Source organism: Podarcis raffonei, chromosome 13 (genome assembly GCF_027172205.1).
Source record: "Podarcis raffonei isolate rPodRaf1 chromosome 13, rPodRaf1.pri, whole genome shotgun sequence".
Classification (NCBI taxonomy): domain Eukaryota; kingdom Metazoa; phylum Chordata; class Lepidosauria; order Squamata; family Lacertidae; genus Podarcis; species Podarcis raffonei.
In genome coordinates this window covers 50,258,683-50,283,857 of record NC_070614.1, presented here as the reverse complement: position 1 = coordinate 50,283,857, position 25,175 = coordinate 50,258,683, and the positions used below count along the sequence as shown (strand labels likewise).

Sequence of the window (25,175 nt, the reverse complement as noted above, 5' to 3'; positions counted from 1 at the left end):
AGCCCCTCCTCCCTCCAGGAGTCCCCTGGGTTGATCTGGATTCGCATTCGCAGCAGGCGGCGCAGCCTCACTTGGAATGTGCTCCTGAAAGCTCCCTTTGAATTCGCCCAGGAGGGACTGGAAGGTTTCTGGGACCTCAAATTCCGAAGGCCCATCGCTCTCCAGTTTAGCCTTTTTGGCCCTGGAGAAAGAAGACCCTGGAGGGAGGAGAGAGAAAGAGAGAAATGTTCATTAGAGAGAGAGAGAAAAAAACTGGCAGGGGAAGGAAGACAGCTGATATTAAAACACCCTCTCGGCACTCCTTTCCAAATGTTGAAAATGTTCTCCCCTATATCATTGTTGGAAGGATTGTGATGAACTTAGCACATAGTGTCATTTATGGTGGAAATGCATTTTCTCTGGAATTTAATGTTGACAGAAATGATGCACGCTTCTAAAAAAAAAGACCGTTTGCTGTCCAAAATCAAATGCTAATGAATGAATATTTTCGATGATACAAATGTAGATATATTGTCAAAAGATTGCCTTACGCACGATCTTGGCAACTCAAATAATTATTGCAACTCAGCAGAAAGAAGTCCAAAAAACTTACACCGCAGGTTTGGCACCACTCACTCTGGGATATAGCTATAATGGTGAAAATTACACATAATTTTACATGATTTGGCATAACCAATATATTGGAACCATCATTTTTAAGTCAACCATCGTCACAAGCCTGGTAGACTTTGAACCACGCTTGACAATGAAATAATATTAATATTCTTTCTTTAAGTCTCACTTTTTTCATTATTTCATGATTTGCTAATTACCCCATATGTAACTGTACTTGTTTTATATGCCTATGCTAGTTTTAGTTATTTTTATTCATCTCATAAAACTCAGACACCACTTGATTGAAAAAAACCAACAACCAACCTCATAGCTGTCTTTAAAAAGATAGAACGATGAAATTTAAAACAACAATTTAATACTTTCGAAAAGCTAAAACAACAATAGACTGAAAACAGACAAAAACTCACTTCAACAGGGGAGGCTTGCTGAAACAAAAATGTGTCAAAAGAGTGGGGGGTTTAAAAGAAAAAGTTTTCATTTCCATCAGTTGCTTTAATTTCTCTATCCGTTTTATATACATTATAAAATGAAATTTTAAAAATGGCATTGGTTTTTCAGCGGGTTTGTTTCGTATACTGGCCTCGGTCCAGTATACCTGAAGGAGCGTCTCCACCCCCATCATTCTGCCCGGACGCTGAGGTCCAGCGCCGAGGGCCTTCTGGCGGTTCCCTCATTGCGAGAAGCAAAGCTACAGGGAACCAGGCAGAGGGCCTTCTCGGTAGTGGCGCCCGCCCTGTGGAACGCCCTTCCAGCAGATGTCAAAGCGATAAACAACTACCTGACATTCAGAAGACATCTTAAGGCAGCCCTGTTCAGGGAAGTTTTTAACGTGTGATATTTTACTGTATTTTTGGTTTTTATGGAAGCCGCCCAGAGTGGCTGGGGAGGCCCAGCCAGATGGGTGGGGTATAAATAATAAATTATTATTATTATTATTATTATTCGTTTAGTTATCTCAAGTGTTTTGCATTTTTATGCTGCAAACCGCCCCGGGATCTTCGGGTGAAGGGTGGGATATAAAATTAACAGAGGGACAAAATAAAATAAGTAACCAGCCTGCACTCACCTGACCCCGGGAGTCCCCGTCCCCCGTCCGACCTGACCCGGACCCCTCCGAGCACCTGCAGCAGCGTCCGCACCACGAAGCTGGCGTGGATGTCCTGGGCAAAGGTTGGCAGCTCCTCCTGCATGGCCCTCGCCAGCTCCAGGACCTGGTCCTCCAGCTCCTCAGCATCCTCTGCTCCCTCCGAAATCAGGACCGGGGCTCTGAGCAGGGCGGCCTCCAGGATGTGAGCCCCGCAGGGGTGGCAGGCGGCCAGGCGCAGAGCGGGGAGGAAGGCCCGCAGCAGGCGGCTCAGGCTGGGCGCAGAGGCGGAAGGGAGGAGGGCCTGGAGGAGCAGAGAGCCGGCTGTGTCCAGGGCCAGAGGGAGGGCCACGGCTTCCGCCTCCACCAGGACGTTGCTGACAAAGAGGGCTGGGGGGGGGGGAGAAATGCAAGAGAACATCACGTCGGTTCTGTGTCCAGGGCAGCTGTCTGTCAGCTCCATCTGGTACGCAGGATGAGACCCTCCCTGCCCGCAGACTGTCTCACCAGAGTGGTGCATGCTCTGGTTATCTCCCGCTTGAACTACTGCAATGCGCTCTACGTGGGGCTACCTTTGAAGGTGACCTGGAAACTACAACTAATCCAGAATGTGGCAGCCAGACTGGTGACTGGGAGTGGCTGCCGAGACCACATAACACTGGTCCTGAAAGACCTACACTGGCCCCCGGTATGTTTCTGAGCACAATTCAAAGTGTTGGTGTTGACCTTTAAAGCCCTAAATGGCCTTGGCCCAGTAAACGTGAAGGAGCGTCTCCACCCCCATTGTTCGGCCCGGACACTGAGATCCAGCTCCGAGGGCCTTCTCGGTAGTGGCTCCCACCCTGTGGAATGCCCTCCCATCAGATGTCAAGGAGATAAGCAACTGTCTGACTTTTAGAAGACATCTGAAGGCAGCCCTGATTAAAGGAAGTTTTTAATGTTTGGAATTTTATCGTGTTTTTCATGGCATGTTGAGAGCTGCCCAGAGTGGCTGAGGAAACCCAGCCAGATGAGCGGGGTATAAATATATTTGTAGTAGTAGTAGTAGTAAAGAATAAGAACAGAACTAGTAGTATTTTTCCCTCTGGGGGCCACTCTCCCTTCTGAGCAACCTTTTGAGGGCCACTTGCGGGCAGTGGGCAGGACCAAAGGGAAATGTGGGCAGAGCAATGTTTGTAGAGCACACACTTCTCTCTAGAAAATAGAGCTGAAGGACACTCAAGGAGAGTGTGGAGCAGGCCCAGAGAGGGATATGCCCTGGGGAGAAAGCCAAGGGCCAGACAGAGAGGGTTGTAGGGCCACATTTGGCCCCTGTTTCTTGGGTTCCCCACTCCTGGTCTCTGGGTTGGGCCTGATCTGCCAGAAGGAATAAATGGAGTTGGCAGTTGTGTTGGTACAATGACACAGAAGCATTGCACTTAAAAATCAAGCACAGTGGTACCTCGGAAGTCGAACAGAATCCGTTCTGGAAGTCCGTTCGACTTCCAAAATGTTCAGAAACCAAAGCGCGGCTTCTGATTGGCTGCAGGAAGCAGCTCTTGCATCCAATCGGAAGCTGCAGAAGCCCCGTCAGGTGTTCGGGTTCCAAAGGACGTTCGCAAACCAGAACACTCACTTCCGGGTTTGCAGCGTTCGGGGGCCAAAACGTCTGAGCACCAAGGTGTTCAGGATCCAAGGTACAACTGTAGACCCAAACTGAATTATCCCGTCAGCCAGGAAGCCTGTTGGGTGGGCTTGAGCTACTCATCTTCTCACACAGGGTGTTTATTTTTGCCCACTGTTCCTCCAAGCAGCTCAAATTGACATAGAAAGCTGCCCCCTAATTGATTTGATCCTCAAAACAACCCTGTGAGGTAGGTCAGGCTGAGGGACAATGACTAGCAGAACTATATTCCTCTTGAGATATAACAGGCCCTCACTGCTTGTCCAGAAACTACCGAAGACAGTCTTGTTCAGGCAGGCCTGCTCAGCTGGATAAATTTGTCTTCCCCACGAGTGGTTTTATTCTCATTTATTATATCTGTCGGCTTTGAGTTGTTAGTTATCTTATATACAAGCCATCTTGAGATGGTAGTTTAGGCGGCGATGACTGAATCAATGGCAATAATAATAGTAGTAGTAGTATTTTTAACAAGACTTCTAAGAGGCTAAGGGGGGCTGCATTTCCATGCTAGCCACAGAGGAAAGGAAACCCCCTCTGCTGCAGGCAGAATGAAAAATACTAGAATTTTAGCAGCCTAGCAAAATAAATGTTGCAGACTAGCAACTTGTGTGGGCTTATTTACACGGCTGCCCATCAACGCCTCCTGCTCTTAGCTCACATAACACAATGAACATCTGCAGTTTTGGGAACACACACCCAGGTCCTTTACCTCTTTATAAGACCCAATACACCAGAAGCTGTTCAGTCACACTAGCCACACGGCCCAGAAAAGCTGTATGCAGACAAACGCCGGCTCCCTTGGCCTGAAAGCGGAGATGAGTGCCGCACCCCATAGTCGAATTCGACTGGACTATCCAGGGGTCCTTTACCTTTTCATATACGTACACCCCCAACATGTCTCCACCTGGTTCCCCATCATCACACCTAACCTGCATCTCCCAAAACATCTTACCTTTCTCCTCATCAGAGTCAAACCCAGATTTCAACGTCTCGTGAGCCCGACGGAAATACTCAGCTGCCGCAGGCTCCAGTTTGGGCAGCGGTTCCCTCTTGCTTTCCTTGGGCCCCCGCTCCTGGGTTGAGGATGCAGGCTCTCTCTTGTTTTCCTTGGGCTGCCCCTCCTGGGTTGAGGAGGCAGGCTCTCTCTTGTTTTCCTTGGGCTGCCCCTCCTGGGTTGAGGAAGCAGGCTCTCTCTTGTTTTCCTTGGGCCGCCCCTCCTTGGATGAGGAGGCAGGCAAGGTTCGTTTCCTTTCTTCCTTCTTCTGGGCTCCTTTTTGTGGTTGGGGAGGGACCCCCATAGCTGGTGAGCAGGGGCGTCTCAACACACAAACCTGTCTGCAGTCAGGAAATCAACAGTTATTTAACTGGGGAGGTTCAACTACTACGCTTGGAGATCAGGTGCAAATAAGAGCGCTGGTTAAGATCAAAAGCAGAATTGCAAGTGTGGCCTAGTGGTTAACTGTCAGACCAAGACTAGGGGGATTGAAAAGGTTCGCCATGTGGCCATCTCTCGCCTTAGCCTATAGCCTACCTGACAGGGTTGTTATGAAGATGGGGTGGAAGGGAGAAAAAGAGCACATAAGCTGCTCTTGAGTTTCTTAGAGGGAGCATAACAGCGAATATAAAATCGATTTTTTTAATTCTCAGAAGTTTCAATAAAAAAACCAGATCCAAAGACATTTGGTAAGGGTGAAGAGAAGAAATAAAATGGCACGTGCTCTTGTTGCAACACAGGGTCACTTTAAGGGTACATTCGCACCACACATTTAAGACACTGTGATACCCCTTTAGGCAGTCATGGCTTCTCCCAAAGGATCCTGGGAGCTGGAGTTTGTTGAGGGTGCTGAGAGCAAACCATTTTCCAGAGGGGGTTTAACAGGCAAACGCTCTGGACAGGTAGCGTCAGGAATTGTAGCAACAGGTAAAGGTAAAGGACCCCTGACAGTTAAGTCCAGTCGTGGCCGACTCTGGGGTTGCGGCGCTCATCTCGCTTTATTGGCGAGGGAGCCGGCGTACAGCTTCCGGGTCATGTGGCCAGCATGACTAAGCCGCTTCTGGCGAACCAGAGCAGCGCACGGAAACGCCGTTTACCTTCCCGCCGGAGCGGTACCTATTTATCTACTAGCACTTTGACGTGCTTTCGAACTGCTAGGTTGGCAGGAGCAGGGACCGAGCAACGGGAGCTCACCCCATCACAGGAATTCGAACCGGCGACCTTCTGATCGGCAAGTCCTAGGCTCTGTGGTTTAACCCACAGCGCCACCTGCGTCCCTAGTAGCAACAGAGCGGCCTCCTAACCACGTTCAGCTCCCTGGACAAACTACACCTCCCAGAATGCTTTGGGAGGGCGAAGCCATGAGTGTTTCGGGGTTAAATACCTGGTGTGGATATGGCCCGACTATTGCAGAATCACAGAACTGTGTGGAGTCGGAAGGGGACCCCGAGGGTCATCCAGTCCAACCCCACCCCGGCAATGCAGGAATCTCAACCAGATCATACATGACAGGCGGCCACCCAGCCTCTGTTTAAAGCCCTCCAATGCTATCGCCTGGGAAGTATATATTTAATTTTTTCAAACTTAATAAAAAGTGATTTAGAAGAAGAAGAAGAAGAAACCTCCACGGAAGGAAAGTCCACCGCCCTATCCCGCCCTAGGAGCACAGTAAACATCACCTGTTGAGCTTCTGACTGCAACGCAGCTGAAAACTCAGGGAGAAAACCATCCCTTAAAAAAAATAAAATTGATAAAAAAAATAAAAACAATTCAGCATTGATATAATGGGAAGATCAAGGACTCGCCTTCTCCTGCTGCTGCCACCGGGTTTTTAAGCAGCAACGGTGGCAAGAGGCTCGGCGGGGAACAAGCACCCGCCGCCGGCCCTCCTTCCTGAGGGGACACCAGAGCCGGGCAAAAAACGACGCATGGCGCCTGGCAGCGGCCTCCCAGCATGCCCCGCGCGCCGCCCCACCCGGCCGCCCCCGGCTCGAGGCCCCACAATGCAACGCGGGCAGGAAACCGGATGGGTGGGAAGGAGGGCTGCTCCGTCCCAGCATGCCCCGCGCGAAGGAGCCTGCCTCCCGCCCCAGAATGCCCCGCGCGTCGCTTTTAACCTCCCCATGACGGCATTCCCAGGCGTTTTCTTTTCCTTTTCCCCGCCCCACTGTGTTGATTGACGGGAGCGGCGCTGAAAGGCGCGCGAGGGAAGGCACTGTTAAAAACACAATAAGGCAAAATAAACCAAGAAATCTCTTAATAAAAATACGTTTTTAAAAAAATAAATAGCAGGATTGTCTCAAGCACACGCGCAGCCAGACATAATCCCAAAGAGAAATGAACCTGTCAATCGTTATTTCCTCATATTTATTTATTTATTTATTAAACTTATGGGTCGCTTTTTCCCCCTCCTCTTTTCCAAAAGTAACTCAAAGCAAACCTAAGAGCAGTAAATAAACAACACGTACCTTAGAGCCAGCATAAATACAAAGCATGGAGGAAAATAGTGTTTAAAACATAATAAATAGCAAAACATAGTTTTAAAAAGTGTTTAAAGCATAGTAAATAGCAAAACAGTTTTTACAAGTATTTAAAACATATTAAAATTATTTGCTAAAACATAGTAAATTATGATTTTGGCTCCCCTGGGAGTCAGTCCCATTGAACTTGGGGTGTGTGGCTTGCTTCTGAGTAAGCATGTTCAGGATTGAATTGGGCAGTGTGTGTGTGTTTTCTTATATATATTTATTTTTGATAATGCAGCTGTAAAGATAGGATGTCAGGTGTAAAGATAGGATGGCCACGTGGGCAATTTGAGCTCTGGTCTCCCAAGTACACTAACCCCTACACCACACTGGCACTTCGCAGTTGCTAGGTCCTCATCTTATTTTTAAATATTTTTATTAATGCTTATCAAAAGATATACAAAAGATCACATCCACTACAAAGTATCCCTTTATAATGCACCAGAATAAAAGAAATACTTTTAAAAGCTAATCTGAAACAGAAGAGGAGCAAAAAGAAGAAAGAAGGGAAAGAGGAAAAGAAAAGAAAAGAACAGAGGCACAAATAGAAAAAGATAAGAAGGTTCTATGTCAGCGAAATATAGTATTCCCTCATTAATACCCAACTATTCTATTTTCTGGGGATGCGGGTGGCGCTGTGGGTTAAACCACAGAGCCTAGGACTTGCCAATCAGAAGGTCGGCGGTTCGAATCCCCGCGATGGGGTGAGCTCCCGTTGCTCGGTCCCTGCTCCTGCCAACCTAGCAGTTCAAAAGCACGTCAAAGTGCAAGTAGATAAATAGGTACCGCTCTGGCGGGAAGGTAAACGGCGTTTCCATGCACTGCTCTGGTTCGCCAGAAGCGGCTTAGTCATCCTGGTCGCATGATCTGGTTCCCTCGGCCAGTAAAGTGAGATGAGCGCCGCAACCCCAGAGTCAGTCACGACTGGACCTAGTGGTCAGGGGTCCCTTTACCTTTATTCTATTTTCTATAAGCCAATATTTTTCCAGTCTTCAAATCCAGAGGTCCTCATCATTCCTAAGAAGGTCTTTGTGTACAATAGCAGTGGGTTCTTTTGTCTACAAAAGCCAGGGCCGCCACAAATTAGTTAGTCCTTAAGGTTACACAGGACTCCTTGTGTTTTTTGCTGTGACTCACTGCCACATTTTCTAGTACGTACCCCTGAGTAACTTGATGAATTCTGGGCCACTTCTTTTAGTGTGTAGAATTAAGCTTTCCTGCGTTGCTGTGGCCACCCTCATCTTGGCATGCAAATGATAGCAGATATGAGGAAACGTGATTTATGGATCTGAAACAGAGCCATACAGTCGTTTCCCTGCTTGCTCCCCCTTTCCTTCAACCAGGATCCGGCACCGAATCTCTGGGGCAGAGACCTAGATATGTCACTAGACACAGGTACACCTGTAGTTCCTCCCAGGCTCAGAAACGGCAGATCCAAGTGTCTCATATTCTCTTCCCAAAAGAAACCATTAATCTTGTGGCCCGGATGAAATAATATTAATTATAATTACAGGGTGTCGGGATTCTCTAGAACTCAGACAGATTTAGCCCCTGGGTGTTCCCAGCTTAAGGAATATAACTCATCATCCTAGTTCTTTTGTTTTCACTTATTTTGACCTAGTTCTGAGCCAGATTTCCCTAGACTGGGAAATAATAATAATAATAATTTATTATTTGTACCCCGCCCATCTGGCTGGGTTTCCCCAGCCACTCTGGGCGGCTTCCATAGAAACCAAAAATACACTAAAATATCACAGATTAAAAACTTCCCTGAACAGGGCTGCCTTAAGATGCCTTCTGAATGTCAGGTAGTTATTTATCGCTTTGACATCTGATGGGAGGGCGTTCCACAGGGCAGGCGCCACTACCGAGAAGGCCCTCTGCCTGGTTCCCTGTAGCTTTGCTTCTCGCAATGAGGGAACCGCCAGAAGGCCCTCGGCGCTGGACCTCAGCATCCGGGCAGAACGATGGGGGCGGAGACGCTCCTTCAGGTATACTGGGCCGAGGCCGTTTAGGGCTTTAAAGGTCAACACCAGCACTTTGAATTGTGCTCGGAAACGTACTGGGAGCCAATGTAGGTCTTTCAAGACCGGTGTTATATGGTCTCGGCGGCCGCCCCCAGTCACCAGTCTAGCTGCCGCATTCTGGATTAGTTGTAGTTTCCGAGTCACCTTCAAAGGTAGCCCCACGTAGAGCGCATTGCAGTAGTCCAAGCGGGAGATAACCAGAGCATGCACCACTCTGGCGAGACAGTCCGCGGGCAGGTAGGGTCTCAGCCTGCGTACCAGGTGGAGTTGGTAGACAGCTGCCCTGGACACAGAATTGACCTGCGCCTCCATGGACAGCTGTGAGTCCAGAATGACTCCCAGGCTGCGCACCTGGTCCTTCAGGGGCACAGTTACCCCATTCAGGACCAGGGAGTCCTCCACACCAGCCCGCCCCCTGTCCCCCAAAAACAGTACTTCTGTCTTGTCAGGATTCAACCTCAATCCATTAGCCGCCATCCATCCTCCAACTGCCTCCAGGCACTCACACAGGACCTTCACCGCCTTCACTGGTTCTGATTTGAAAGAGAGGTAGAGCTGGGTATCATCTGCATATTGATGGACACCCAGTCCAAACCCCCTGATGATCTCTCCCAGTGGCTTCATATAGATGTTAAAAAGCATGGGGGAGAGGACAGAACCCTGAGGCACCCCACAAGTGAGGGCCCAGGGGTCTGAACACTCATCCCCCACCACCACTTTCTGAACACGGCCCAGGAGGAAGGAGCGGAACCACTGCATAACAGTGCCCCCAGCTCCCAGCCCCTCTAGACGGTCCAGAAGGATGTTATGGTCGATGGTATCAAAGGCCGCTGAGAGATCCAGCAGAACCAGGAAACAACTCTCACCTTTGTCCCTAGCTCGCCGGAGATCATCAACCAGCGCGACCAAGGCAGTTTCAGTCCCATGATGAGGCCTGAATCCTGATTGGAAGGGATCCAAATGGTCCGCATCCTCCAGGCGTGCCTGGAGTTGTTCAGCAACCACGCGCTCAATCACCTTGCCCAAGAATGGAAGATTTGAGACTGGGCGATAGTTGGCCATACTGGCCGGATCTAAAGATGGTTTTTTAAGAAGCAGTTTAATGACCGCTTCTTTCAGCGGATCTGGGAATGTTCCCTCACAGAGGGAAGCATTCACCACCCCGCAGAGCCCATCGCCCAGCCCTTCCCGGCTTGCTTTTATTAGCCAGGATGGGCAAGGATCAAGGAGACAGGTGGTTGGTTTCACGCGTCCAAGCAGCCTGTCCACATCCTCGGGGGTAACGGATTGAAATTGATTCCATGCAACTTGACCAGACAGAGCTCTAGCACTCTCCCGCCCCAGCCCTGCTCCCACGGTGGTGTCTAGCTCCTTCCGAATATGAGTGATTTTATCTGCAAAAAACTTTGCAAAATCGTTGCAGGAGATCTTGGGGTCTTTACAAGGCCCCGGTGGTAAAGGTGGTTCCGTTAAATTGCGAACCACCTGAAAGAGTCTCCTGCTACTATTTTCTGCAGATGCAATAGAGGCGGTGAAGAAAGTCTTCTTCGCCGTCGCTATCGCCACTTGGTAGGCTCGAAGTTGAGCTCTAACCTGTGTCCGGTCAGATTCGGAGTGAGTTTTTTGCCACCGACGCTCTAGCCGTCTCAGCGATTGTTTCATCGCCCTCAGCTCCGAAGAAAACCACGGGGCTGTCCGGGCTCCATGCAATCGGAGAGGGCGCTTCGGAGCCAGACAGTCGATAGCCCTGGTTAACTCCGCATTCCAGCGGGCCACCAGGGAATCAGCTGAAAGGCCATCAACATGGGATAAAGCATCCCCTACCACTCTCTGGAAACCATCTGGATCCATTAAGTGGCGGGGGCGGACCATCCGAATTGGTCCCACCTCCCTGCAGAGGGGAAGGGTCGCGGAGAAGTCCAGTTGCACCAGGAAGTGATCTGACCATGGCACTTCTTTTGTTTCACTTTTACTTAGTGTCAGATCACCCACGTCACTAGAGGTGAACACCAGGTCTAAGGCATGTCCATGACTATGAGTTGGGCCAAACTTATTCAGGGACAGCCCCATGGAGGCCATGCTTTCCACGAAGTCCCGAGCGGCCCCTTGTAAGGTCGTGTCGGCATGGATGTTAAAATCCCCTAGGACAACCAAACTAGGTGTCTCCAGGAGAAAATCCGCCACGACCTGAAGCAGCTCAGACAAGGAATCCTTGGTGCAGCGGGGAGGTCGGTACACCAAAAGGAATCCTGTACTGCCCCTATTGCCCAACTTCCAGAACATGCACTCAGAAAACTGGATCTTCCCAGTAGGACGCCTGGTGCAAGCTAGTGACTTCCTAAAAATCACTGCAACCCCCCCTCCCCGCCCACATGACCTGGGTTGCTGTTTCTAAGAGAAACCTGGTGGGCAAGCAGCGGCAAGGACAGGCCCATCTGCTTCCTCCAACCAGGTCTCCGTCACACATGCCAGGTCAAATCCTCCATCCACAATCAGGTCGTGGATGGCAGTGGTTTTATTCATCCGGTCACCAAGCGATGTCTGGCCAAAGAGATTCACAGCACAATCCAAATACTCATCTCCTGAAAACATCTCATTGAGTTCTGTGGGGCTTACTGTTATGTACCGTAATTAGGTCTAGGAACGCAGAGTCAGATGATAAATGTTATAGGACCATAGTGGCAAGATTCTGGATGCCACAAGGCTCTTCAGTGATTAAGAAGCAGCTCTGAAAAATAATGCTGTGTGACCATGTAACTTGGGGACTTGATCTCTCCTAAAACCAAGCAGTGTGAAGTATGACTCCTCACGGCTGGAACTGGTAATTGCTGAAAATGTGTCTGAGAGTGTGAGCTTGGGTCAATGTTTACAGATGTAGGCTAACTCAGGTATGAATGAGTTTATGGATGTGATATTTGTGTGACTATTGAGAGACTGGAAATGTACTGAATAAACAGAATCTAATTTTATGGATTTTGATGTTTTAATGATGATGATGATAATTTTATTATTTGTACCATCCCCATTTTACTGGGTTGTCAGTTTTAGCCTGTATTTAGTTTGTAATTGTTTTATATACTGTATTTTATTTTATTTCCTTTATAAACCGCTTTGTAATCTTTTCTGATTAGAAGTGGAATATAAACACTTGAAGTAATAGTATTCTCTTGCAAAATTTACTCCGTGCATGCTCAGAGGCATTGCATTTTTCAGTACATTACATATTCCCAAACCAAGTTCTGTCACTGATACGCTATTCTGAGGCTAAGCTCTGAATAATGATGATCTAAGAGGAGGCCGGAAAATAAGCAGGGGTAAAGTAGGTTTGCCATGGATTTTGGTGTATCTTGTGGTTTCTTCTCTGAAGAGGTCAAGGAAAGGGGAACTTTTTTTAATATGCCTAAAATAGAGTCTCTTTTAGTTGTTGCAGCATTTTTACTGTCAGCTTAACACCAGCACCCACCCACTAAAAGCAGCAATTATGAACAATTATTCACCCTTGGCAATGTCACGCTCATGCTGTGTCACAGCAGGGAGGGCAGATTTCAGGTGAAAACTGGGACAACAGAAACTCATACTTTTCCAGAGAACTGTTGGGTTTCAGAAAACACCTGAAAAGGATCCTGTCGCTTTTAAACCATTTCTCACCAGAGCGTGATCCAAAAACTTTATTTCAGTGGTAGGACTAACTTGTGGAGCCAACTACTTGCCTGCAAAGAACCCAGGAGCCCCTGCCCATACATTCTCCCTAATAATAATTACAATAATTTTATTGTTTACACCCCGCCCAAATGGCTGGGTTTCTCCAGCCACTCTGGGTGACTTCCAGCAAAATATAAAAAAATAATAAAATGTCAGACATTAAAAACTTCCCTGAACAGGGCTGCCTTCAGATGTTTTCTAAAATCTGTGTAATTCTTTTATCTCAGACATCTGACAGGAGGGCGTTCCACAGGGAGGGTGCCACTGCCGAGAAGGCCCTCTGCCTGGTTCCCTGTAACTCCTTTCGTCCTTAGCGATCATTTGTAGCCCAATAAGATGGGAGAAAAGCAATGACATACCTAGACAGCATCTTAAAAAGCAGAGACATCACCTTGCCAACAAAGGTCCATATAGTTAAAGCTATGGTTTTCCTAGTGGTGATGTATGGAAGTGAGAGCTGGACCTTAAAGAAGGCTGATCGCCGAAGAATTGATGCTTTTGAATTCTGGTGCTGGAGGAGACTCTTGGGAGTCCCATGGACTGCAAGAAGATCTATCCTCTCCATTCCGAAGGAAATGAGCCCTGAGTGCTCACTGGAAGGACAGATCCTGAAGCTGAGACTCCAATACTTTGGCCACCTCATGAGAAGAGAAGACTCCCTGGAAAAGAACCTGATGTTGGGAAAGATGGAGGGCACAAGGAGAAGGGGACAACAGAGGACGAGATGGTTGGACAGTGTTCTCGAAGCTACCAGCATGAGTTTGACCAAACTGCGGGAGCCAGTGGAAGACAGGAGTGCCTGGCGTGCTCTGGTCCAGGGGGTCACGAAGAGTCAGACACGACTAAATGACTAAACAACAAGAAGATTGCATTCCATGCATATGGTCTTAATGGTGTGTCCGTGACTGTGAAGGCCAATTCTGGATCCACATGTCCTTCCAAAGTGGGGACATTGGTTTCCGGGCAGGAGTTGATCACAGTGAGGGTTTGCCAAGCGTGCCTTCCTCTTAGCACGTTTCTCCCTTGTGTCCTGAGTTCGAGTGTCTTCAAAGTCCACAACACCTTTGGTAAAGGCTGTTCAATTGGAGCGTTTGCAGGCCAGTGTTTCCCAATTATCCGTGTTTATACTGCATTTTTAAAAGAAGTGCCTTGAAAATGTCTTTAAGCCTCTTTTGTTGACCATCAGCATCACGCTTTCCATTTTTAAGTTGGGAATAGAGTAGTTGCTTTGGAAAACCTCAGTGCTACTCCTCTGCTTGCAACCAGCCTGGGGCAGAGACTCCCTTCTCTAAACTGCTATTAGGAGCTACATAAAACAATTCTGATTCCTATAAATATTTATTTATTTATTTTTAAAAATATATATACCGATGCATCATTAAAATACTGCATATCACAGAGGCTTGGTGTTGTTTAGTCGTTTAGTCATGTCCAACTCTTTGTGACCCCCTGGACCAGAGCACGCCAGGCCCTCCTGTCTTCCACTGCCTCCCACAGTTTGGTCAAACTCATGCTGGTAGCTTCGAGAACACTGCCCAACCATCTCGTCCTCCGTCATCCCCTTCTCCTTGTGCCCTCCATCTTTCCCAGCATCAGGGTCTTTTCCAGGGAGTCTTCTCTTCTCATGAGGTGGCAAAGTCTTGGAGCCTCAGCTTCAGGATCTGTCCTTCCAGTGAGCACTCAGGGCTGATTTCCTTCAGAATGGAGAGATTTGATCTTCTTGCAGTCCAGGGGACTCTCAAGAGTCTCCTCCAGCACCATAATTCACAAGCATCAATTCTTCGGCGATCAGCCTTCTTGATGGTCCAGCTCTCACTTCCATACATCACTAATCACAGAGGCTTACAACAATATAAAAACACAAACCCAATAATAACATCATAAAAGTAAAAAAGAAATTAAAAGCAAAAAGAAAATGCAAACAAACATCAATAGACCATCGTGGCAAAATACGAGGCACTACACTTCTGTAAAACAAGAAAATCCTTAATAAAAAATATTTTTTAAAAAATAGACCATCGTGGAAGATGTATACTCTTAATTGCCTGCGCAAGAGATCTTCCCACTCTCTCCCTTTGAGAGAGAGAGAGAGAGAGAGAGCGCTTCCCCTTTAAGAATAGAGACGCTCCGTCCGCGCTCAGGAGGACTCAACTCGATGCTCCTCGAGCGGCAATGGTACGTTCTATTTACACACCGCAACACCCCCGCCCTCCTCGCTCCGCCCCAGTTGGACTCGCCCTCTGGTGCCGAGCCTTGCTTTGCTGTGTCGCTGCGGACGAGACCACGCGGCCCGGGACGCTTCCATATCCACCCCTCTCCTCCGTGCCGGGTTGGTATCGCCCCCTAGAGGCTTCTCGGATTAGCCCAGCGGCGCCTTTTCCTGAAACCCACCCTGCCCACCCCCGTGGGCCTTTTCGGGATGGTCTCGCCCCTTGGGAGCTTGGCCAGGTTTCCTCGGAAGAGACCATTTTCACCCCTGCCGAGGGGTGGGGAGCAGGAGCAGCAAAAGTGCTGGTGGTTTTGTTTTGATTTTGGCTTGCCTTTAACTGCATTTTCAGTGTATTGCTTAGGAAAGCAGAGGGGTGATTTGTACACCCAGGAGTGAAAGCTGAAGGGGTGGCAGGTGCACAGAAGCCCAGAAAAAGGGGTTGCCATGCTGTTGAAATGATGCCATTTTGCCTTGGGCTTCCAATCAGGCAAAGGGGTCTAGCGCGCTGCAGAGTTAGCCTGTGGAACTCCATGCCACTTGAGGCACTGATGGCCAACTTGGATGGCCATAAAGCAGATTGCCACAAATTCATGAAGGAGAAGGCTGGTTGGCCGCTGTCAGAACAGGATGCTGGACTAGGTGGGCTGCTGGCCTGATCCAGCAGGCTTTGGAAACCCACAAGCGAGACCTGAGCCCAAGAGCCCTTTCCCCTCCTGCTGTCTCCAGCGACTGGTATTCAGAAGCATTGCCGCCTCCTACCACCTGCTGGGTAACTGAGCCTAAAAGGGTAAAGGTAAAGGGACCTCTGACCATTAGGTCCAGTCGTGATCGACTCTGGGGTTGCGGCGCTCATCTGGCTTTATTGGCCGAGGGAGCCAGCGTACAGCTTCCGGGTCATGTGGCCAGCATAACTAAGCCGCTTCTGGTGAACCAGAGCAGCGCACGGAAACGCCGTTTACCTTCCCGCCGGAGCAGTACCTATTTATCTACTGGCACTTTGACGTGCTTTCGAACTGCTAGGTTGGCAGGAGCAGGGACCGAGCAACGGGAGCTCAACCTGTCGCGGGGATTCGAACCGCCAACCTTCTGATCGGCAAGCCCTAGGCTCTGTGGTTTAACCCACAGCGCCACCCACGTCCCCAACTGAGCCTACCCAGCCCTTATTGTTTCCCATAATGCTCTGAATGATTCCCGGGGCATCGTGGGCAACTGGAACCATAGCTAGCCCCCGTTGCATGACGCTGCTTGGAGCGTCACACAAAGCAAAGCTCATTGGGCAGGGGAGCATCAGTAGTTGTGGCCGCAGTATTTGCCCACAGGTGGTAGGTGCCGGCGATGGCTTTGGTACACTGCAAGGCAGCCTTCGCCAACCAGGTGCCCTCCAGGTGTTGCTGGCTGGGGCTGATGGGAGCTCTAGTCCAAAACCTCTGGAAGGCAACGGGCTGGCCAAAAGTTCCCACAGGGGGCTGCTCTCCCAACCAATGTGTGCGCCATTCTTATCAGTTGCAGGCGACAAGGATACTCACATCCTCCTATAATGGGAAAACTGCTTTCTTCGTTTTGTTAGAGCGCGATGCTGATAAGGTTGCATGTTCAATCCCAGCTACATATTATCGCATTGCAGGGGGTTTGGCTAGATCATTTTTAAATTTTGTTTTTTCTTCTTGGTTTTCACATATTACTTTAAAATACAGATGTACCAAAGCCAACACCATTTCCTCCCCATCCCCCCATACATTTACATTTCTATTTCCTCAATCCATCATATTATTCTTTTCTCCTTCCTCCCACATCCCTCCGCCCCCACTCAATTTCCTCCACACTATACAATTTACAATAATCTTTGCATTCTACAACCTTCTCAAATCATCTATATTTTCTTATTATCTTTCCTTACTAATTTTTCTTCCCTCTAGTACTTCACATTTTAATCTAGGCATATTAGCATATCTTTTTTTTTAGCAATGTTTTGTCATATATTAAATGCATCTTTGGGTTATTTGTGGGGCTTCCTGGTGTTTTTACATGAGTAGAATGTGTCCTTTTATTTAAAATGCATCTCTGGGTTATTTGTGGGGCATAGGAATTTGTTTGTACTTTTTTTTCAAAATATAGTCCGGCCCCCCACAAGGTCTGAGGGACGGTGGACTGGCCCCCTGCTGAAAAAGTTTGCTGACCCCTGGGCACTCTACAGTTCTGTGATTCCTGGCTACTCTTCCCTCGCAGGACTGTTGTAAGGAAAACGCAAGATGCCATTGTGTGGTCGCACCATAGCTGTCAAGTGTCCCTTATTTGGCGGGACAGTCCCTTATCCCAGCACCATGTCCCGCTGCTGTCCCTTACTGATGAGGCTTCATTTGGCTGCTGGCTGGGCTTTCTGCCTTTGGCTCAGAGGGGCTCAGAAGCTGAACATCCCTGTGTCCAGAAAATCCCTTATTTTGGCTGCTGATCCCTTATTTTCGAGGCTGCTGGTCCCTTATTTTCAAATCTGTAAGCTGACAGCTATGGGTCGCACACTTAAAAGGACAGGAGCGAGTCCCGGGACTATAAGTGGTGGTGCAGTGGTTAGGGGTGTTGGTCCAGGACTGGGAAGGGCCAGGTTTAAATTCCTGCTCAGCTATGAAGCTTACGGGGCACCCTTGGGCCTCCAGTCGCTCTTAGCCTAACCTGCCTCACAGGGTGGAAAGAGATGGGGTGGCATTGAGAATCAAGCGTACCTTAAGCTCATTGGAAGAAGAAGAAGAATATTTTATTTATATCCCGCCCTCCCCAGCCGAAGCTGGGCTCAGAGCGGCTAACAATAAAAGTAACACAATTTACATAAAACCACAATCAATTAATTGAAACACATTCTAAAATCAACTCATTCCAAAATAGAAGAGTGGGGCTTCAAATTGTAATAAAGAGAAAAAGAAATGGCACCTGAAGGTCGGCTCCATCACTGTCCTGTCTTACCTTCATTTGTTTTCCCCCAGGATACATAATTAACTCCTCATTTTGCCTGTTGGAGTCATTTTTGCTGTGCAGTCAAAATGGTGAGTAGCCGTCAGAGGTTGGTGGGGGTTGTTCTTTCTGTGATCCCTCCCAGGCATTTTCTATAGTCTGTTGTTATTTTGTTTGACAAACTGGAACGTGTCCAGAGGAGGGCAACCAAAATGGTCAAAGGCCTGGAAACGATGCCTTATGAGGAACAGCTAAGGGAGCTGGACATGTTTAGCCTGGAGAAGAGGAGGTTAAGGGGTGATATGATAGCCATGTTCAAATATATAAAAGGATGTCACATAGAGGAGGGAGAAAGGTTGTTTTCTGCTGCTCCAGAGAAGCGGACACGGAGCAATGGATCCAAACTACAAGAAAGAAGATTCCACCTAAACATTAGGAAGAACTTCCTGACAGTAAGAGCTGTTTGACAGTGGAATTTGCTGCCAAGGAGTGTGGTGGAGTCTCCTTCTTTGGAGGTCTTTAAGCAGAGGCTTGACAACCATATGTCAGGAGTGCTCTGATGGTGTTTCCTGCTTGGCAGGGGGTTGGACTCGATGGCCCTTGTGGTCTCTTCCAACTCTATTATTCTATGATTCTATGTTTATTATTGTTAACGGAAAAATCCAAGGGCTCCCTTGGACAAAAACAAAGACACCAACCAGGATAACTTGGAGCAAAACAGCAGCCTGTAGGCTTGGCCTTTATTGATCTGTTGCAACAGGGTGCTCCCCTCACTTGCAGGAGAGAGGAAAGACGCAGAAAAAATGGCGTGCAAGGCCTTATAAAGACTTTTGAAATTGCCACCCTGTAGATCAAGACCACCCCCAGAAACATCGTACGTACATCACCGAAGGGGTGTAACCTAAGACCACCCCTCAGATACATCACACCTACATCACAGAAAAGGTGGTCTAAAACAGAAATTTGAATATTGTGTGGCAGGTTACTTGATTGGATTGCCTGGGGAGCCTGGCCAGTCTTTTGTAGTGATAAATACTTAGTTCCTGGGCCAGGTCACAGGCTCACACCCAATTCAAACACCAGATATACCCTTAAGACAGGATTTGTGAAGGAAAAGACAATGGGGAGGCTTTTCCAGTTTGACCTTGCAGAGAAAACATTTGCTCAGTTTAGGAATCAAAATGGTTCCAGGTCGGTCTTCCTGTGCTGATCTATGTATGTGCTTGGTTGGTACACTTATGAACATTACCATATATCTAAGACCATAAAATTCCTATCACATTATTTACTGTGCTTATTTATTTAACAGAATATGGAGGTTGCTTCAGTGTAAATAAGAGATTCTGTTCACAAAGAGCAGAAATTTGTTGAGAAAAGTCCAAAGTTAAAAGCAAGCTTTTTCTTTTTTTAAAAAAAATATTAAAATGTAAACAAAACCAAGAGATCCAAAATACATAATAGAACTGAAAGCTACATGTCAGCTGAGCAGAAGAAAAACTTTAGCAGGCTCCAAAAAGAGCATAGGAGAGGCGCCTAACTTAAATGTCAATGGCCAGGGAGTTGCCGAATGTAGGAACTGCCTCGCTGAAAGATGGGTTCCTGTTTTCTCAACAGCATGGCAGGCTGAAGGTTAAGACGACGGAGGAGCAGGCCGAAGCCAAGCGCATTGAGCGGGAGAAGAAGCTGCGCCAGTACGTGACGGCCACAAAAGCCATCTTTGAGAAGGTAAAAGGGATGGGCAGAGTCGTAGGGGCAGAGAAGGCGAGGCAGGTCCAAAGACCTTCTTCTCTCCATTCTCCGTCCTTCTCAAACAAAAGCAGCCTTCGCCCTGTCATGGATCTTAAATATTTTTTTTTTATTGATCCATTTCCACATAACGAATTATCAAACCATATACAGTGGTACCTCTGGTTGCGAACGGGATCCGTTTCAGAGCCCCATTCGCAACCTGAGCAGAACGCAACCCCCGCGTTTGCGTGGGTCACGATTTGCCGCTTCTGCGCATGCGCGTGACATCATTTTGAGCATCTGCACGTGCGCCAGCGGCAAAACCTGGAAGTAATCCTTTCTGGTACTTCCGGGTTGCCGTGGGACACAACCTGAAAATGCTCAACCTGAACCTTAACCCAAGGTGTGACACTGTTTCCCCCCCTCCCTTCCTCCCTCCCACCAAGGGCTTCTCTCCGCTCCTCTCCCTGATTTCTCTTCACATATTTTCTCTGCATGCTATAAAATGGTACATATCCTTACATATCTATCCATCATGCTCTCACCCAATAAATTTGGTTTATTCAGAACCTGCCAAGGAGTCCAGTTCATTTTGTTGTCTTTTTAGATACAGTGGTACCTCGGGTTAAGTACTTAATTCGTTCCGGAGGTCCGTACTTAACCTGAAACTGTTCTTAACCTGAAGCAAAGTTCTTAACCTGAAGCACTATTTCTAGGTTAGCGGAGTGTGTAACCTGAAGCATATGTAACCTGAAGTGCATGTAACCCGAGGTACCACTGTAGTTTGTAAAAAGTTCCTGTTCCTCCTTAAAGTCACAGTTGTCCTTGTCTCACAATTTGTAAGTCACTTTGGCCAGTTCTGCATAATTCATCCATTTCTCTTGCCACTGCTCTTTCGTCGGGGTTCCTTCATTCTTCCATCCTTGTGCTATCAAGACTCTTGCCGCTCACCCTGTCATGGATCAATTCCACAAAGGCAGCCCCGCAGGAGGGCAACCAAGATGTTGGAGGGTCTGGAAACCAAGCCTGATGAGGAACGGTTGAGGGAGTTGGGTATGTTTAGCCTGGAAAAGAGGAGACTGAGAGAAGATATGGTCGCCATCTCAGGGGTTTTATCACCTGGAGGATGGAGCAAGCTTGTCTTCTCCTGCTCTGGAGGGTAAGACTTGAATCAATGGATTAAAATGACAAGAAAGGGGATTTTGACTAAACAAAAGAAAAATTTTCTGAGGGTAAGAGCTGTTGAACAGTGGAAGGTGGCAGACCTTCAGGTGGAGGTTTTTAAGCAGAGCTTGGATGGCCAACAGCCATGGATGCTTTAGTTGCGATTCCTGCATTGCAGGGGGCTATAAACAAACATCAATTCACCCTTATGGAATACAGGTAGCACCTTGGTTCTCGAACTTAATCCGTTCAGGGAGTCCGTTCGACTCCTGAAACCGTTCAAAAACCAAGGCGCGGCTTCCGATTGGCTGCAGGAGTAAGATAAAAGTAAGATAAAATAAGCTAATCTCAATAAAATACAGTGGTACCTCGGGTTAAGTACTTACAGTGGTACCTCAGGTTACATATGCTTCAGGTTACATACGCTTCAGCTTACAGACTCCGCTAACCCAGAAATGGTGCTTCAGGTTAAGAACTTTGCTTCAGGATGAGAACAGAAATTGTGTTCTGGCGGCGCGGCGGCAGCAGGAGGCCCCATTAGCTAAAGTAGTGCTTCTGGTTAAGAACAGTTTCAGGTTAAGTATGGACCTCCGGAACGAATTAAGTACTTAACCCGAGGTACCACTGTAATTCATTGTGGAGGTCCATTCTTAACCTGAAACTGTTCTTAACCTGAAGCACCACTTTAGCTAATGGGGCCTACTGCTGCCGCCGGAGCACAATTTCTGTTCTCACCCTGAAGCAAAGTTTTTAACCCGAGGTAATATTTCTGGGTTAGCGGAGGCTGTAACCTGAAGCGTACGTAACCCGAGGTACCACTGTAAATAAAAGAGAGAGAGAAATAGAAAGGAAACGCCACAGGAAAAGACCCCGAATCGAAGGGTGATATTCTTAATCACCTGCATAGGCCGGGCAGAATAGAAAAGTTTTCAGCCGGTGTAGAAATAACGGAGAGGACAGGAGGTTGGATGCAGGTGAGCTGTGCAGAAGCACGCTGGCAAGCATTCTCCAAGCAAGCTGCCGGCTAGCTCTGCTAAGGCTCCTTTTATTGGCTGAAGTCAACAATTGGAAACAGTAGTGAAACCAACGTATTTCCATCTAAGCACACTTCCAGCATTAGCAAATGCACGTGTCAGCAGGTGTATCCCTCAGATGTTCCCCCCGACACTTGATTAGGTTTGCGTCCCCCCAGCCAAGCGATATGTCTAACAAACAAATTGTGAAAGGACCAAAGGTCAGGGGGGAAAACCCTGTTTTCTAGCCAAGAAGACAAAAGGTCAGGGAAAGCAGGCTCGACGCTCCTTCACATACTGTTGCACGTCTGGTGCGAGGTTTGCCTTTGCAAAGCGGAGCGTTGCCTCCACAAGCCGGCGGTTAAAAGTTGGCATAGAAGGCAGCTGCTGAATTTGGGCGAATGACACTAAATAATAATAATAATAATAATAATAATTATTATTATTATTATTATTTGTACCCCGCCCTCCCCAGCCAAGGCCAGACTCAGGGCGGCTAACAAGCAATAGTAAAAACAAGTTGAATGAATGCAACTTAAAAACAAGATTAAAATACATTAAAATATTGAAACATTAAAATATTAAAATGCAGCCTCATCCCAGGAGGAGAAAGGAAAAAGAAAAAAGAAAGAGGGGGAAGGAATCAAATTGGCTCCAATAAAGAATCCTTTTCCCATTGTTGGACTCCAGCTTTGACAAGCACACGTGTGTGTTCTCTCTTCTCCTTCAGAGGAAATTGGGGCAGCTGGACAAGGAAGCCTTGGAGTTGACCAGCCAGATCCTGGGCGCCAACCCAGACTTTGCCACCCTCTGGAACTTCCGCCGGGAGATCTTCCTTCACCTGCAGGAAGAGTGAGTGGAGTCGGAGTAGCAGGGCGAGAGAGAGAGAGAGAGAGAGAGAGAGAGAGAGAGAGAGAGAGAGAGGAGGGGGTGAAATAGGGCGACAGGAGCTTTGTAAGCAGGTGTGACTACACACTCCTCATTAATCCAGAATGCAGCAGCTAGACTGGTGACTGGGAGCAGCCGCCGAGACCACATAACACCGGTCCTAAAAGACCTAGATTGGCTCCCAGGACATTTCTGAGCACAATTCAAAGTGTTGGTGCTGACCTTGAAAGCCCTAAATGGCCCAGTATACCTGAAGGAGCGTCTCAACCCCCATCGTTCAGCCCGGACACTGAGGTCCGAGGACCTTCTAGTGGCTGAGAAGCGAGGTTACAGGGAACCAGGCACAGGGCCTTCTTGGTGGTGGCTCCCGTCCTGTGGAACGCCCTCCCATCAGATGTCAAGGAGATAAACAACTATCTGACTTTTAGAAGACATCTGAAGGCAGCCCTGTTTAGGGACGTTTTTAATGTTTGATGTTTTATGGTGTTTTTATTACAGTGGTACCTCTGGATGCGAACGGGATCCGTTCCGGAGCCCCGTTCGCATCCTGAAGCAAACGCAACCTGCGTCTGCGCGTGCACAGCTCGTGATTCGCTTCTTCTGCGCATGCGCGTGACGTCATTTTGTGCGTCTGCGCATGCGCGAGCGGCGAAACCTGGAAGTAATGCATGCCGTTACTTCCGGGTCACCGCGGAGCGCAACCCGAAAACGCTCAACCTGAAGCAACTTAACCCGAGGTATGACTGTATTCTGTTGGGAGCCAACCAGAGTGGCTGGGGAAACCCAGCCAGATGGGCAGGGTATAGATAAATTATTATTGTTGCTGTTGTTGTTATTTATTATCTCCTGTGTGCCAGGACCCCAGAGGAGATGCAAGCCCTCTGCAAGGCTGAGCTGTCCTTCCTTGAATCCTGCCTGCGGGTCAACCCCAAATCCTACGGGACGTGGCGCCACCGCTGCTGGGTGATGGAGCACATTCCGGAGCCGGATTGGGCCCGCGAGCTGGAGCTGTGCAGCAAGTTCCTGGAGAGCGACGAACGCAACTGTAGGCCTTTTCCTTCCTCCTCACCTCATTCCGTTCCTAACGCCATATATCTGCCATGGGTGCTTTAGTTGAGATTTTGCATTGCGAGTAACTCTTAATACTTTTTGTCCCCCAAACAGAGCCATTATTCACCCTCAACGCCCTTTCTTATCCAATGGCTTCCATTATAACTAAGTTTAAGGTGCGATTTAGCTCGTAGCTTTCTTTCTTTTTATAATATTTTTTATTAGTTTTTACAAATAATTTCCAGAAGTCATATTACATACTTTCTTATACAATATTTTGGACTTCCATCAACCGCATCTGAAGATTTTTCCGTCTTTATCACTTAATCTACATTTCTTAATTTCTCTATTAATTATCATAGAATCATAGAGTTGGAAGAGACCACAAGGGCCATCGAGTCCAACCCCCTGCCAAGCAGGAAACACCATCAGAGCACTCCTGACATATGGTTGTCAAGCCTCTGCTTAAAGACCTCCAAAGAAGGAGACACCACCACACTCCTTGGCAGCAAATTCCACTGTCGAACAGCTCTTACTGTCAGGAAGTTCTTCCTAATGTTTAGGTGGAATCTTCTTTCTTGTAATTTGGATCCATTGCTCCGTGTCCGCTTCTCTGGAGCAGCAGAAAACAACCTTTCTCCCTCCTCTATGTGACATCCTTTTATATATTTGAACATGGCTATCATATCACCCCTTAACCTCCTCTTCTCCAGGCTAAACATGCCCAGCTCCCTTAGCCGTTCCTCATAAGGCATCGTTTCCAGGCCTTTGACCATTTTGGTTGCCCTCCTCTGGACACGTTCCAGTTTGTCAGTGTCCTTCTTGAACTGTGGTGCCCAGAACTGGACACAGTACTCCAGGTGAGGTCTGACCAGAGCAGAATACAGTGGCACTATTACTTCCCTTGATCTAGATGCTATACTCCTATTGATGCAGCCCAGAATTGCATTGGCTTTTTTAGCTGCCGCGTCACACTGTTGGCTCATGTCAAGTTTGTGGTCAACCAAGACTCCTAGATCCTTTTCACATGCACTGCTCTCAAGCCAGGTGTCACCCATCTTGTATTTGTGCCTCTCATTTTTTTTGCCCAAGTGCAATACTTTACATTTCTCCCTGTTAAAATTCATCTTGTTTGTTTTGGCCCAGTTCTCTAATCTGTCAAGGTCGTTTTGAAGTGTGTTCCTGTCCTCTGGGGTGTTAGCCACCCCTCCCAGTTTGGTGTCATCTGCAAATTTGATCAGGATGCCCTTGAGTCCATCATCCAAGTGGTTGATAAAGATGTTGAATACCCTTAACTAATAGCTCTCTTCATAATCTTCTCTGCGATATTTCGCATTATCCTCCTTACAAAACGCCTTGCAGTCCTACTAGCGTAATCTGTTTGTTACAATTGCTTTTCAAATAATTCAAATATTTACTCCAGTCCTCTGAGTAAACCTGGTCCCGCAGGTTTCGGATCCTTCCTGTCATCTTATCTAATTCTACATAGTCCATTAATTTTATCTGCCATTCTTCTTTTGTCAGTAATTCTTTTTGTTTCCACATTTAGCTCCTAGCTTTCACACCTCAG

General features: G+C 47.7%; 2 protein-coding genes across 12 annotated transcripts in view; one reads left to right on the top strand and one right to left on the bottom strand.

The window, feature by feature from the left end:
- Positions 1 to 6,343, bottom strand: part of NOP9 (NOP9 nucleolar protein) — a 28,742-nt gene extending 22,399 nt beyond the window's left edge. The window contains exons 1-4 of one of the 6 annotated variants that reach the window (XM_053362788.1): positions 6,036 to 6,338; positions 4,315 to 4,697; positions 1,682 to 2,089; positions 72 to 197 (exon numbers count right to left, since the gene is read on the bottom strand). In XM_053362788.1, coding sequence (XP_053218763.1) covers positions 72 to 197; positions 1,682 to 2,089; positions 4,315 to 4,697; positions 6,036 to 6,085 — 967 coding nt within the window. In that variant the 5' untranslated portion in view covers positions 6,086 to 6,338. Of the gene's footprint in view, positions 1 to 71; positions 198 to 1,681; positions 2,090 to 4,314; positions 4,698 to 6,035 lie in introns of all 6 variants that reach the window. The other 5 variants (XM_053362789.1, XM_053362790.1, XM_053362792.1 and 2 more) reach the window with 5 other exon arrangements.
- Positions 6,344 to 14,813: 8,470 nt separating this feature from the next.
- The window catches only part of RABGGTA (Rab geranylgeranyltransferase subunit alpha), a 36,242-nt gene continuing 25,880 nt past the window's right edge, over positions 14,814 to 25,175 (top strand). Inside the window, exons 1-5 of one of the 6 annotated variants that reach the window (XM_053362802.1) lie at positions 14,814 to 14,939; positions 17,795 to 17,854; positions 19,377 to 19,487; positions 22,398 to 22,519; positions 23,413 to 23,600. In XM_053362802.1, coding sequence (XP_053218777.1) covers positions 17,852 to 17,854; positions 19,377 to 19,487; positions 22,398 to 22,519; positions 23,413 to 23,600 — 424 coding nt within the window. In that variant the 5' untranslated portion in view covers positions 14,814 to 14,939; positions 17,795 to 17,851. The other 5 variants (XM_053362804.1, XM_053362805.1, XM_053362806.1 and 2 more) reach the window with 5 other exon arrangements.